This window comes from Cyprinus carpio, chromosome B18 (genome assembly GCF_018340385.1).
Source record: "Cyprinus carpio isolate SPL01 chromosome B18, ASM1834038v1, whole genome shotgun sequence".
NCBI lineage: Eukaryota > Metazoa > Chordata > Actinopteri > Cypriniformes > Cyprinidae > Cyprinus > Cyprinus carpio.
The window spans coordinates 390,475-404,670 of record NC_056614.1 but is presented as its reverse complement, the minus strand read 5'-3'; the positions used below and the strand labels follow the sequence as shown (position 1 = coordinate 404,670).

General features: G+C 39.5%; 1 protein-coding gene across 7 annotated transcripts in view; it reads left to right on the top strand.

Moving 5' to 3' along the window:
• Positions 1-178: 178 nt before the first annotated feature.
• LOC109085648 (liprin-alpha-1-like) overlaps positions 179-14,196 on the top strand; it is a 38,780-nt gene continuing 24,762 nt past the window's right edge. For 2 of the 7 annotated variants that reach the window (XM_042743358.1, XM_042743359.1), the window contains exons 1-7: positions 7,350-7,493; positions 8,079-8,243; positions 8,325-8,399; positions 11,127-11,228; positions 12,196-12,420; positions 12,501-12,647; positions 12,906-13,040. In XM_042743358.1, coding sequence (XP_042599292.1) covers positions 7,422-7,493; positions 8,079-8,243; positions 8,325-8,399; positions 11,127-11,228; positions 12,196-12,420; positions 12,501-12,647; positions 12,906-13,040 — 921 coding nt within the window. In that variant the 5' untranslated portion in view covers positions 7,350-7,421. Of the gene's footprint in view, positions 999-5,894; positions 6,156-6,287; positions 6,289-7,336; positions 7,494-8,078; positions 8,244-8,324; positions 8,400-11,126; positions 11,229-12,195; positions 12,421-12,500; positions 12,648-12,905; positions 13,041-14,196 lie in introns of those variants that run through there. The other 5 variants (XM_042743362.1, XM_042743363.1, XM_042743364.1 and 2 more) reach the window with 4 other exon arrangements.

Sequence of the window (14,196 nt, the reverse complement as noted above, 5' to 3'; positions counted from 1 at the left end):
TTATCATGAAAGAACACATGATCTTTGTATCTTTTTATTTTTTTTTTATTTTTTTATTCAACAATTGCACAGTTTACATGAGCACTCATCTCCATTATAAAAATATCACATTGTGCAGTTTCCAACATTGCAAGTATGATCTTTGTATCTTGCAGTATGGCGTCGTGAGTCGTGACGTCAGCACGTCCTAACCTCTCGCGAGCGCAGGAAACTGGAGCGGTGACAAACTCTCGCTGGAAATTTTTTTTTAACTATTTTTTTTTTCTTTTCTTTTTTTTCCTCCTGCATTATTTGTTGTTTTTCGACCTCAGCCCGGCCGACGGAAGACTCTTCTCGCGGATAGTTTCGTCTGAAGGACGCGTTGTGTTTATAAAGTGGTCGATTCGTACTTTTATCCCGGTGTTTTTCCTCATGGATCTGATGGTGACGCGTCAGAATAATTCACTCTAATAAACGCGTTTCGTTCATTTATATTTTAATAGTGCAACGCGTCATCAAACGTCGGCTTTAAGTGTTTGTTTTAAAGGCTGAATTTGATTTATTCCTGCGCTTGCTTGAGGAAATTTTGATTCCTCTTACTTTAGCTGCTAATGCTAACTAGCGCAGGCCGCTATTGGAGTTTATTTATATATGAGTATATTGGTATTTATATAATTATATGTATATTTGAGTGTATGAATGGCAGGGAGAATCTGACGGAAGTCTTTGATTGATCAGTGATGTCTTCTCCATCACTTTAGACTCAGATCTCTAGTAATGAGTGATGTTTCTCACTCATTATAAAGGCCTTGTTTGTTTTCTTTATATTTTCGCTTATTCTAAGTCAGATAATTTTATTTTTTATTTAAAAAAAGTGATTCCTGACATATTTTTCTCATGTCGTAAAGTTTAATGGCTTGATGAACAATTTGCGTCATAGTTGATGTTTTAAATGTGTTAGCTGTTATTGAACTGGACACAGTAGAGAAGAGGAGAAACAAACCCTGCTGAGAATCAAGGTAAATAAACACCTGTACTGATCTGATCGTCTGTCTGTTACTGGTCTGATCTTCTGTCTGTCACTGGTCTGATCTTCAGTCTGTCACTGGTCTGATCTTCTGTCTGTCACTGGTCTGATCTTCTGTCTGTCACTGATCTGATCTTCTGTCTGTCACTGGTCTGATCTTCTGTCTGTCACCGGTCTGATCTTCTGTCTGTCACCGATCTGATCTTCTGTCTGTCACTGATCTGATCTTCTGTCTGTCACTGGTCTGATCTTCTGTCTGTCACTGGTCTGATCTTCTGTCTGTCACTGGTCTGATCTTCTGTCTGTTACTGGTCTGATCTTCTGTCTGTAACTGGTCTGATCTTCTGCCTGTTACTGGTCTGATCTTCTGTCTGTTACTGATCTTCTGTCTGTAACTGGTCTGATCGTCTGTCTGTAACTGGTCTGATCGTCTGTCTGTCACTGGTCTGATCGTCTGTCTGTCACTGGTCTGATCGTCTGTCTGTTACTGATCGTCTGTCTGTAACTGATCTGATCTTCTGTCTGTTACTGGTCTGATCTTCTGTCTGTTACTGATCTTCTGTCTGTTACTGGTCTGATCTTCTGTCTGTAACTGGTCTGATCTTCTGTCTGTTACTGGTCTGATCTTCTGTCTGTTACTGGTCTGATCTTCTGTCTGTTACTGGTCTGATCTTCAGTCTGTTACTGGTCTGATCTTCTGTCTGTAACTGGTCTGATCTTCTATCTGTTACTGGTCTGATCTTCTGTCTGTTACTGGTCTGATCTTCTGTCTGCAACTGGTCTGATCTTCTGTCTGTTACTGGTCTGATCTTCTGCCTGTAACTGGTCTGATCTTCTGTCTGTTACTGGTCTGATCGTCTCTCTGTAACTGGTCTGATCGTCTGTCTGTTACTGATCTTCTGTCTGTTACTGGTCTGATCTTCAGTCTGTTACTGATCTGATCTTCTGTCTGTTACTGGTCTGATCTTCTGTCTGTTACTGGTCTAATCTTCTGTCTGTAACTGGTCTGATCTTCTGTCTGTAACTGGTCTGATCTTCTGTCTGTTACTGGTCTGATCTTCTGTCTGTTACTGGTCTGATCTTCTGTCTGTTACTGATCTTCTGTCTGTTACTGGTCTGATCTTCTGTCTGTTACTGATCTGATCTTCTGTCTGTTACTGATCTGATCTTCTGTCTGTTACTGATCTGATCTTCTGTCTGTTACTGGTCTGATCTTCCGTCTGTAACTGGTCTGATCTTCTGTCTTTTACTGGTCTGATCTTCTGTCTGTAACTGGTCTGATCTTCTGTCTGTAACTGGTCTGATGTTCTGTCTGTAACTGGTCTGATCTTCTGTCTGTAACTGGTCTGATCTTCTGCCTGTTACTGGTCTGATCGTCTCTCTGTAACTGGTCTGATTGTCTGTCTGTTACTGATCTTCTGTCTGTTACTGGTCTGATCTTCTGTCTGTTACTGGTCTGATCTTCTGTCTGTAACTGGTCTGATCGTCTGTCTGTTACTGATCTTCTGTCTGTTACTGATTTTCTGTCTGTCACTGGTCTGATCGTCTGTCTGTCACTGGTCTGATCTTCTGTCTGTCACTGATCTGATCTTCTGTCAGTTACTGATCTGATCTTCTGTCTGTTACTGGTCTGATCGTCTGTCTGTTACTGGTCTGATCGTCTGTCTGTTACTGGTCTGATCGTCTGTCTGTCACTGATCTGATCTTCTTTCTGTTACTGATCTTCTGTCTGTCACTGATCTTCTGTCTGTAACTGGTCTGATCTTCTGTCTGTAACTGGTCTGATCGTCTCTCTGTAACTGGTCTGATCGTCTGTCTGTAACTGGTCTGATCGTCTGTCTGTTACTGGTCTGATCTTCTGTCTGTTACTGGTCTGATCTTCAGTCTGTAACTGGTCTGATCTTCTGTCTGTTACTGATCTTCTGTCTGTTACTGGTCTGATCTTCTGTCTGTTACTGATCGTCTGTCTGTAACTGGTCTGATCGTCTGTCTGTAACTGGTCTGATCGTCTGTCTGTAGCTGGTCTGATCGTCTGTCTGTTACTGATCTTCTGTCTGTAACTGGTCTGATCGTCTGTCTGTTACTGGTCTGATCTTCTGCCTGTAGCTGGTCTGATCGTCTGTCTGTTACTGATCTTCTGTCTGTAACTGGTCTGATCGTCTGTCTGTAACTGGTCTGATCGTCTGTCTGTTACTGGTCTGATCTTCTGCCTGTAACTGGTCTGATCGTCTGTCTGTTACTGATCTTCTGTCTGTAACTGGTCTGATCGTCTGTCTGTTACTGATCGTCTGTCTGTAACTGGTCGTCTGTCTGTAACTGGTCTGATCGTCTGTCTGTAACTGGTCTGATCTTCTGTCTCTAACTGCTTTTGTCTGTTACTGGTCTGATCTTCTGTCTGTAACTGGTCTGATCGTCTGTCCGTTACTGATCGTCTGTCTGTTACTGGTCTGATCTTCTGTCTGTTACTGGTCTGATCTTCTGTCTGTTACTGGTCTGATCTTCTGTCTGTTACTGGTCTTTTGTCTGTTACTGGTCTGATCTTCTGTCTGTTACTGGTCTGATAGTCTGTCTGTTACTGGTCTGATCGTCTGTCTATTACTGATCTTCTGTCTGTTACTGGTCTGATCTTCTGTCCGTTACTGATCTTCAGTCTGTTACTGTTCTGATCTTCAGTTTGTAACTGGTCTGATCTTCAGTCTGTAACTGGTCTGAACTTCTGTCTGTTACTGGTCTGAACTTCAGTCTGTAACTTGTCTGATCTTCTGTCTGTTACTGGTCTGATCTTCTGTCTGTTACTGGTCTGATCTTCAGTCTGTAACTGGTCTGATCGTCTCTCTCTGTTACTGGTCTGATCTTCTGTCTGTTACTGGTCTGATCTTCTGTCTGTTACTGGTCTGATCTTCTGTCTGTAACTGTCTGATCTTCTGTCTGTTAATGATCTTCTGTCTGTTACTGGTCTGATCGTCTCTTTGTAACTGGTCTGTTCTTCTGTCTGTAACTGGTCTGATCTTCTGTCTGTAACTGGTCTGATCTTCTGTCTGTAACTGCTTTTGTCTGTTACTGGTCTGATCTTCTGTCTGTTACTGGTCTGATCTTCTGTCTTTTACTGTTAAATTACCAAAGAACATCATCACAAGCTCAGTCTAGTGCGAGTTTATGCACTTTAAAAACACTCCTGTTATAATCAGTATAATCTACACAATATATGATGAATAAATCTCTTAAACTAACATCGCATGAACATCTGCACTTTATTGTTTATGATGAGAGCATTCGCGAGTCAGAATTCAGTCAGTACACGCTGAACAACGGAACTGATCTGAACGCATCTGATTGGCCATTGCATTCATAAGCTCTGCATAATCGTGTGTGATTGGTTATAATAACTTGCAACACTGTAAAACACGGAAAAAGAAAAATTATGTAACAAATAAGCCCTAATATTAATTAGATAGTATTATCAGCCTAGTAATTCTAATAATAATAATCAAATTGGTATCGTCTATCGGCACAACCGATCTGCACAGTGCAAACAGCCAAAACCTGGATATTTTAGGTAATATAGAAATCCTGGCAAGGATGTGTCCTGTAAAAATGACCTGTATGGTCACCCTATAACAGCAACTACAGCAAACAAGCCATACGAAAAACATAGTGGGCAGTTAAACAGACAACACTTGCTCTCTCTTTCTCGCTCACTCGCTCACTCTCTCTGTCTCTCTTTGTCCAGTAACTACTCAGTAATGACGCAACGTCTGTTGCTAGTTCTGAAGTGACTCTGTTTAGTTAGAAACAGTCTTCAGAGAGTCTGTGTGACGTGTGAATAGGGATATGCCGGTATCAAATTTTCATGTTGCGATTAATTGATCATGTTTTACCACGGTATGCGGTATTATCACGGTATTGAAATTAAGTTTTAAAAAAGTGGTCATAATACAGTATAACAGGTCAAATAACTTTTTTCTTATAACAAAAATAACTGAACATTTAAATGCAATAAAGTTAAATTATATTTAAAGTTAAAAATTTTACACCGATTAAAGTGCAAAAGAACTTTAAAGACCCATAAGTATCACTTTACAATAAGACCTCATTAGTTAACCTTAGTTAATGCATTAACATTCACACTGAGCAATAGCTACATTTACTACAGAAGTTACTAATCTTTGTTAAAAAATACAAGTCTTAGCTCATGTTAGCTCATTAAATAACACAGTTGCAACTTTCGATTTTAACAATGTGTTATTAAATATTGGAATACCTAAGATTAATGAATGTTCAGAAGAATTTTTCATTGGCAGTTTGTTAACTAATGAACCCTAATGTAAAGTGTTAATGAACAATAAAGAATCAAAACGCTTTCAAACAATATCTAGGACATGTTATAGTCCAGATTAAAATGGAAAAAAAAATATGGAAATATATAAATATTATTTTATATTATTTAAATGTTAGGAAAGTAGCAGCTGCTTTTATTTATGGGGCTTCCAGGGTAAGGGCTGCAGTTTCTGCAGTTTAGCGCCATCTGCTGTCAGAGAGTGAATGTGCTTTCATTCAGCGCGTCTCTCACGTGTTCCTCCATGTGCTTCTCATGCTGCTTGTTTACATCAGAGTTCACACGGGTCTTTAAAGCAGCATACAAACGGTGTTGTGCATTTTGACCAGTTGATGGGAAAAGTATTCTTAAAATGCATCAAAAACATTAAATAAACTCAAAAACAAAAATATTCACAATACTAGGAAGTACCCACTATAACAACAAAAAAAATACTCATAACAACTATATAAAACAACAAACCTATCAGTAACAAGTCTACGTGTGAAGATGTCTAGTCCAGAGCGTCTGGTCTGTCAGTGTGGTAACGCTGTGCTGTGTGTCTGTGTGCAGATGATGTGCGAGGTGATGCCCACCATCAGCGAGGCGGAGGTCGGCAGTAACGGAGGCGCTCTGGGCCCCGGCTCTCCCGTGCAGACGGACTCTGAGGGCCACTTTGAGTCTCTGATGGTGTCTATGCTGGAAGAGAGAGACCGACTGCTGGACACGCTCCGAGAGACGCAGGAGAACCTGTGTGTGACGCAGAGCAAACTGCACGAGATCAGCCATGAGAGAGACTCGCTGCAGAGACAGCTCAACAGCGCCCTGCCGCAGGTAACCGCTGGCACATCTGTGTCTGTCAGCAGCAAAACCAACCCCTGCTCAACCACAGCAGTTCAGTACAGCGGCAGTAGGGCTGCGCGATTAATCGAATGCAATCGTCATGCGTATCTTTCAGTGAAGCAGGGTTCTGTGATCAGCAGTACATCTTCATCCAAAGGCCAGAGAAATTTGCCCCGCAGGAGAAAGATAATGCACATCGTTCCGGGGTTGTGGCTAGAAGGGATACCGCTGCGGCCGGAAACTAACAGTGAAGCCGTAGTTCACTGACAAGCTACGCAAAACCACGTTCATCATCGCAGACCGATTTAATCACACGATTATGAAATTGATGAAATCGTTCTTCGATTATGAAAGCAGTTTGCATAGCTTGTCAATAAACTACGCCTCCCTCTGAAGCCATCGAGCCATTACCCAGCGAGTTTGTTTATAATGTGCATTTGGAAAACCAGCATGTGTCAAGCATCTTTCCAAACATGAGAAGCATTCAGTCGTGGTACATTCACTCCCCCCCGAGACTTGAACTCACAACCTTTGGATTACGAGTCCGACTCTCTAACCATTAGGCCACGACTTACCGACTTGAAGTCCAGTATAAGATTTCTAATCGAACTGAAAGCATAAATCTAGGCTATCCGCTGCCATTTATAAAAGCACAGGGCAAAACTGTGACATTTCATTCACTGATGCTCTTCAATCGGCAGTCCCTAACCCGGCAGTGCATATGTACTTGCTTCCCGGCAACCCGCCAAAACTGTTTGAAAATGATGAAAACTCATACTTAAAAAAAGAGTAAATATTAGCTTTTTATTTTTAAGTTTAATGTAAAATAATTACATATTTTATTTAATAATCCCTTTTTATTTTAAAATAAAATAGTATTATCACACTTTATTATTTTGCTTATTTTATAAAAAAAAAGAAATAAAGTGCAATAATATTTTATATAGTTGTATTTAATGGGTCACGCTATGTGCAGTGTGAGGACCAAACCAAATCTCCAGGTGGTCTCATGAGAACCAGGCTGAAAAACTGAATATAGACCTAAAGCAATTTAAACTGCCTTTTGTTCCTTTAATAACCTAATTTTCCCGAAGTATAGGTGACATTACAGTGAGACTGTCCATGACTGACTGATTCCACTGAGTGCTGTTTGTGTTGATGGATCACTGTGTCACTTTAAGCAGAATCCTGTTTAAAATCATGTTTTCTTGTGTTTCGTGGTGCTGAGAGTTTGCTGCTCTTACGAAGGAAGTGAATATGGGTCGAGAGCAGCTGCTGGAGCGAGAGGAGGAGATCGCTGAGCTGAAAGCAGAGAGAAACAACACACGCGTCAGTTCTCACACACACACTCTTACTTACATGTACAAATTTGTTTGCTTTTACTTATTTATTCTATATATTTTCATACAGTTGATACAATCAAACTTAATTTTTTTTTTAGTGCAGATCAGCTTCATTGCGTGTAGTTTTATGGACCATCACATCCACAGTTATTATTAACTCAGTGCAGCTCAATGAATTAGCCTGGGTGGACTTCTGTAGCAGTGAATGGGACACTGCCACAAATATATATATATTTTTTTACATTCCCAGCCTTTAAAGTTGTCCAAATTAAGTTCTTAGCAATGCATATTACTAATCAAAAATTAAGTTTAGATATATTTACGGTAGGAAATTTACTAAATATCTTCATGGAACATGATCTTTGGCATTGATTTGGCATAGAAGAAAAATAGATAATTATTACAAATATACCTGTGCTACTTTATGACTGCTTTTGTGCTCCAGGGTCACATAAAATACAACGTATAATGTTATAAATGCACGCACATATTTTAAAAGAAAGGGTCGGCCAGTGTTTCTCCTGTGGTTTGGTGTGAGTCTGAGCGTGATCTTTGTTGTGTGGGATCTCAGTTGTTGCTGGAGCATCTGGAGTGTCTGGTGTCTCGTCACGAGCGGTCTCTGAGGATGACCGTAGTCAAGCGTCAGGCTCAGTCTCCCGCCGGCGTCTCCAGTGAGGTGGAGGTGCTCAAGGCGCTCAAATCTCTCTTCGAGCACCACAAAGCCCTGGATGAGAAGGTACTGGCATCAGGAAGCTCACGCGTGTGCCGCGGGCGTGTTTGGGGTGTGCTTTATGTGTGGTGTGTTTGTTGTGATCAGGTGAGAGAGCGTCTGCGTGTGGCTCTGGAGAGATGCAGCATGCTGGAGGAGCAGCTCACAGCCGCTCATAAAGAGGTGAGGCCAGACCGAGAGCAGACAGTGTTATAACAATTACAGCCGCAACAAAACATTCTTTTCATACTCAGTTGATCTAACGATTATTACAACGATTCATCAACTAATCAATGATTATTTCACAGATTAATCAGTAGGCTTTGTTGTATTATTCAGCTTTTGGTGAAAATACTGAGTTACACATTCTAACTAATATTATATTCTAATAATGCCAGCTTTTGAAAATTTCAAACAATTATATTAGTATAGTACAATTATTATTTTTTTTTTAAATACAAATAAATATTTTTTGGCACACAAAATGAGATGACAGACAGAGAGACATTCTCATTCAGCAGTTAACTAACTTTATGAAAAAACAACTCCTCATTCTGCCTAACATCTCCTGGTAAGTCATATGGATGTGGAACACAATAAAAGTAAGTGGTAAGACATTTTATTTTCTATTTAAATTATTTTATTCAAAGCATTAGCACTCTTAAAACACCTTATAGTGTTATGATAATCAAAACTGTCCTGAGCTAGATTACACTATAATCTATGCAAACCAAACTGTCACTTTACGTAATAAGATATTTATTTATTTGTTTATTTTTGCATTCACTAATAAAAAGATTGTATTATTTTAGCTAGCTCCACACTGGATAGCTTTATAACAGAAAATCAAGTTTTATTTCTGAAAGTGTCACTGACACTGTTCTTTAACCCTCTGGAGTCTAAGGGTATTTTTGGGGCCTGGAGAAGTTTTGTCATGCCCTGACATTTGTGCTTTTTTCAGTTTCTTATAAATATCTAAATGGCTAAAGTCTAATCTCACTGTAATCAGCACAAACTAGGCTATAATAATATGTGAGCAGCATGTATGTACATGATTGTGTTTTTGAGAAAAAAAAAATTTATGCGTGGTTAGTGAAAATCTAAAAATGTTAAATCACTTGAATAAGGCAATAAAACACATACAGAAAATTGGTTGCCAGGAATTTTGAGAACTGGAGCTTGTAGCCTAGAATTTTTTTTTTCTAAATGATGTGAAAATCATCTTGTTTACTCACTTACAGAAAACAATATATTGATTTAAATTTTCTAAGACACTTTTTGTTGGTAAAAGTCATATGCGAGTAGGCGTCAACGATCATGAAGTCACACCTGAGAAGACAAAGGCCTGCATAATGAGCTGCATAATGAGCCATTCAGTCAGCTGTGTCACTGAGAGGGATGAGTTACAAGAAAGAATGTGAGGACAAAATAAATGTATATCATTTTATGTTTGTAGTTTATTTAGAATATATTTAATTATCCCACAACATAATTTAATATTCACTTGTGAGTGCAGTTAAACAGTTTATTAGGAAAAATCAAAGCTGACTTTCAAACTGAATTTTTTGCATCATTACTCCACTCACACAATCCTTCAGAAATCCTTTTAACAATCTTATTTTCTACAAAAAAACATTTATTGTTATTATTGTCATCATTATTATTATTATTATTATTATTATTATTATCATTATTATTATTATTATTAATGTTGAAAAGAGCTGAGAATTTTCTTTTAGGTTTTTTAGGGGGGATAAATTGAAAGAACAGCAATGATTGTTACATTTGTTACAGTTACATTTATTGTTACATTTATATTATTTACATCAAGCTTTTGAATGGTATAGTAGTGTATATTGTTATTGAAACTTCATAATATTTCACTTGATTATACATTTAGTCAGGAATTATAGTTTGGAAAAAGTCTAACTAGTAAAATGTTTACACGTTATGTGAAAACTAGTACAAGTATATAAATAAATAAAAAGAGACTTACTCATGTTTATGAACTCTGCTGAATAAAGTGCTTCATTCTTTTTTCTGAGGAAATCCAAATCTCAAATCCTCAACCACATCACATCTTTTTGGGGTGAATTATGTCTTATTCCTCTCATCGCGAAGCAAACAGTAAAATAAAAAAAACTTGAAGAACAGTCTCGCGCTGCGTTGTCTTCTGTTGTGTGGGCGTATTCAAAAGCCGCGCGCTTCAGTGAAACATTTGAATCTCAAAAGCGCGCTCGGCGCGGGGGCGTGGTCGCATTAGAAGATAATGAAGGGAGACGTGAAAAACGGACATCGCGTTGTTTTTCATATGGATTACTTTATCACAGAATATTTGTTTTCAGCAGCACTTGTTTAGTTTAAAAGTAGACATGTCAGGCTTTCTATAGATATCTCTCTCATGTCTCTTCGTTGAGTATTCACTGAGTTACAGTTCATTTTAATGACGCATTTGTATCTGAAGATCAGCGCAGACAAAGGCTGCAGACAGCACTCCTTGTTTGTTATCTTTATTTTATAAGTGCACAAAGTTTTGTTGTTATTATGTCTGTATACAAAAAAAAAGTAGACCCTTTACAGATTCGATTGATGTATTGCACTTATCTGTACGATCAAAACTGAAAGTGTAATTTAAGTTCTTTTCGGGGTTATCAGGAGAAAATACCCCAAAACGCGTATACGCGTTAATCGACTTCAGAGGGTTAATGTTTAATACTGTATTAAAGCTGCTTGCTTTAAATCGATCTCTTGAATAAAGCGCTATATAAATACACGTGACGTGACTGGAGTTCTCATGCAAACATATGCACATCGTTATGATCAGATGCTTTCTTAACTGCTGTTTTCTCATCGCTTCAGCTCTAATAACAATGTCAGTGTGGGCTAAAGCTTGTTTCTGGGCTGTTGCAGCTGGTGTTTCTCAAGGAGCAGAACAATCAGAAGAAGGTGATGATTGATGGATCAGCAGAAGTGAATCACAGCTCCGATGCAGCACTAAACACTAATGGCAAGGTAAACACCACGCCACCAAAACTTACATGCTCCAAAAAGTAATCCGAAGAGTAATGGATTTGATGATGAGCGGATTAACTGTATGCTTCTATTCACATATAAACATGATCATACATTGAGCTGTTTAACTATGTCAGGGCTCTAGACCAAAAAATAAAAAAAATAAAAATAATGATAATAATAAAAAAAGAATGAATAAGGAGCCATTGGCTCCTAAAAGAAAAAAACACCATTGAGTTTAATCTTTTAAATAAATTGCAATTTAATACATTTAAGTTAGTCCAACTTAAAATAAAAGTGAACACAACACATTTTCAAATTTTAGTTATTGCTAGTGTAACTCAGAAATGTTAAGTTCACTTAACTTATTTTTTTAACTTAGTTTATTTACTTAATTTTAAGGCAACGGGTTTCCAGAAATGTTTTTTAAGTTAACTTAAAGGGATACTCCACCCCAAAATGAAAATGTTGTCATTAATCACTTACCCCCATGTCATTCCAAACCTGTAAAAGCTTCGTTCGTCTCCGGAACACAATTTAAGATATTTTGGATGAAAACTGGGAGGCCTGTGACTGTCCCATAGACTGCCAAATAAATAACAGTGTCAAGGTCCAGGAAAACATTAATAGTGTTCCTGTTGCTTCATATAACCCAGACTGCACGTCTGATGGCAGATGAAGTCTGACGATGCTTTTCATACTTTTCTGGATCTTGACACTGTTATTTATTTATAACTGTAAATCATGCTTTTTACAGTCATCTTACAGTGTAATATGTTACTATAGACATTGCTCTATCCCACTCATATGCTATTCATTTTATTTGTGCAGGTCTTAAAAAGTCTTAAATGTAAGCATAAAAATCCTACTGAAACCCTGAATTCAAGGAAAGCTTTTCTGCTGAACATGCTGGCAGTTTCACAAGGTCTTCACATTCCAGAGTAAACCATGGTGTGTGTGTTCACAGGAGCGCTTGTCAGACGTCTCTATGGGTGCAGAGGAGGATTGTGGGAAGAACTGGGAGCTGCAGGAGGCCATGGACAGACAGAGTAAGGAGCTCCTGCACCTGAAGGAGCGCGTGGCGTCTCTCTGCAGCCACGTCACTGAGCTGGAGGAGGATCTGGACACGGCCCGCAAAGACCTCATCAGGTCCGAGGACATCAACAGCCGCCTGCAGAGAGACTTACGAGAGGTACGACAGCAGAGCCTCCGTCCAGAGGAGCGCATCGAACGAGCCAGTTTATGACCTCCTGTTTCTGTCGTTTCTCTCAGTCTGTGGCTCAGAAGGAAGACATGGAGGAGAGGATCACCACGCTAGAGAAGCGCTACCTAGCGGCTCAGAGAGAAGCCACGTCTGTCCACGACCTCAACGACAAACTGGAGAACGAGATCGCCAACAAGGACTCGCTGGTCTGCCAGGTGTGCAGCGCGGCAGCCGTCTTCACTCTTACTCTTAGAAACATAGATCGTTGTGAGCCGTGCTGGCTAAATGAGCGGCTAATGTTGAGCTACAGGCATAAGAAGTGAAACATGTCAGCTTTGATCGAATTTGAGGTTTTCACACACCTGAGTTCATTAAGCCCTCTTCTAGCGATCCCAGTGCTCCAAATACCAATTAAACACCTTAACTTATCTTTATTTGCGTGTGTTTGTGTGTGTGTGTGTGTGTGTGTGCAGGTGGAGGAGAAGAGCCGGCAGCTGCAGGAGCGTCTGGAGCTGGCGGAGCAGAAGCTGCAGCAGACCATGCGTAAGGCCGAGACGCTGCCGGAGGTGGAGGCAGAGCTGGCTCAGAGGGTCGTGGCCCTCACTAAGGTACAGCTCACACACACACACACACACACACACACACACACACACACACACACACACACACATGCTCTCATCATGCTGTCAGCGGCCCACAATCCAGCTGTGATTCCACTGTTGGCCTCCCTGGAACAAAGCCACACCGTTTAGAGAAGACGGCAACTGGTGTTTGTTGTAAGAATACTGCAGTGATATTTGACCACTGATTAATGATAACAATGTTACAGGGACAGTCGTTTGTTCTACTTTTTGTTTAGCGTGCACATCATAAACCTGTTTTTGATCTGTATTTCATGGGTAAAGTCTTGAGACATGGTTTTTTTTTTTAAAGTTGAACTTGCATTTATTTTGCTGGTGGTGGATGTCCCTCTAGAAAATGCGATAAATATGCGTTCAGTGTGTACGGCTTGGCTTCAGTTTTTACATCATCTCCGCATCGATGTTATCTTTTTCAGCAATATTTTGAATTAACCTAAAGTTAAAATGCAATGTTTTTTGCATCTGGATGTCGATTTTTATTTTACATTCAGTGATTATTCAAAATTATAATTTTTAGTTGACAGCCCTACTCGTGATGCACATTGCATGAGTACTTGGGTCAAAGGAATCTGTTCCAAATAACTGTGATGTGAACGCCACATTTAGTTGTCTGAAAACTTTAAAAAAATAAGCTGTTTCAGCATCTTAAACTGGTTACAGCAAACAGCTACTCTCACTTTCCTTCTGAAGCGCTGATCCTGTGATCTGGAGCGAGTACTCGACTAGTCTTCACTTGTGCACATCCCAGATTCTGCGGCTGTGATCTGCTTCATGCTGGCGTCTGTCAGGAGTCCATCGTTCCACCCGTGTGAACCCAGCACAGGAGAGACACTGAGATCATTCACACAACTCCAGACACGGGGCACGACTTGTGCTCGTGAACGTTCAGCTTGTCAATTCAATTCAGTTCAGTTCAATTCAATTCAAGTTTATTTGTATAGCTTTTTTTACAATACAAATCATTGCAAAGCAACTGTTCCAGCCAAGTAAAATTAATTAGTTTAACCCAAGCTAAAGAATAATAATGCGCATTTGATCAAATTATGAGATGCATTATTTGAATGCTTGGCCAAAGAGGTGTGTTTTTAATCTAGATTTAAACAGAGAGAGTGTGTCTGAACCC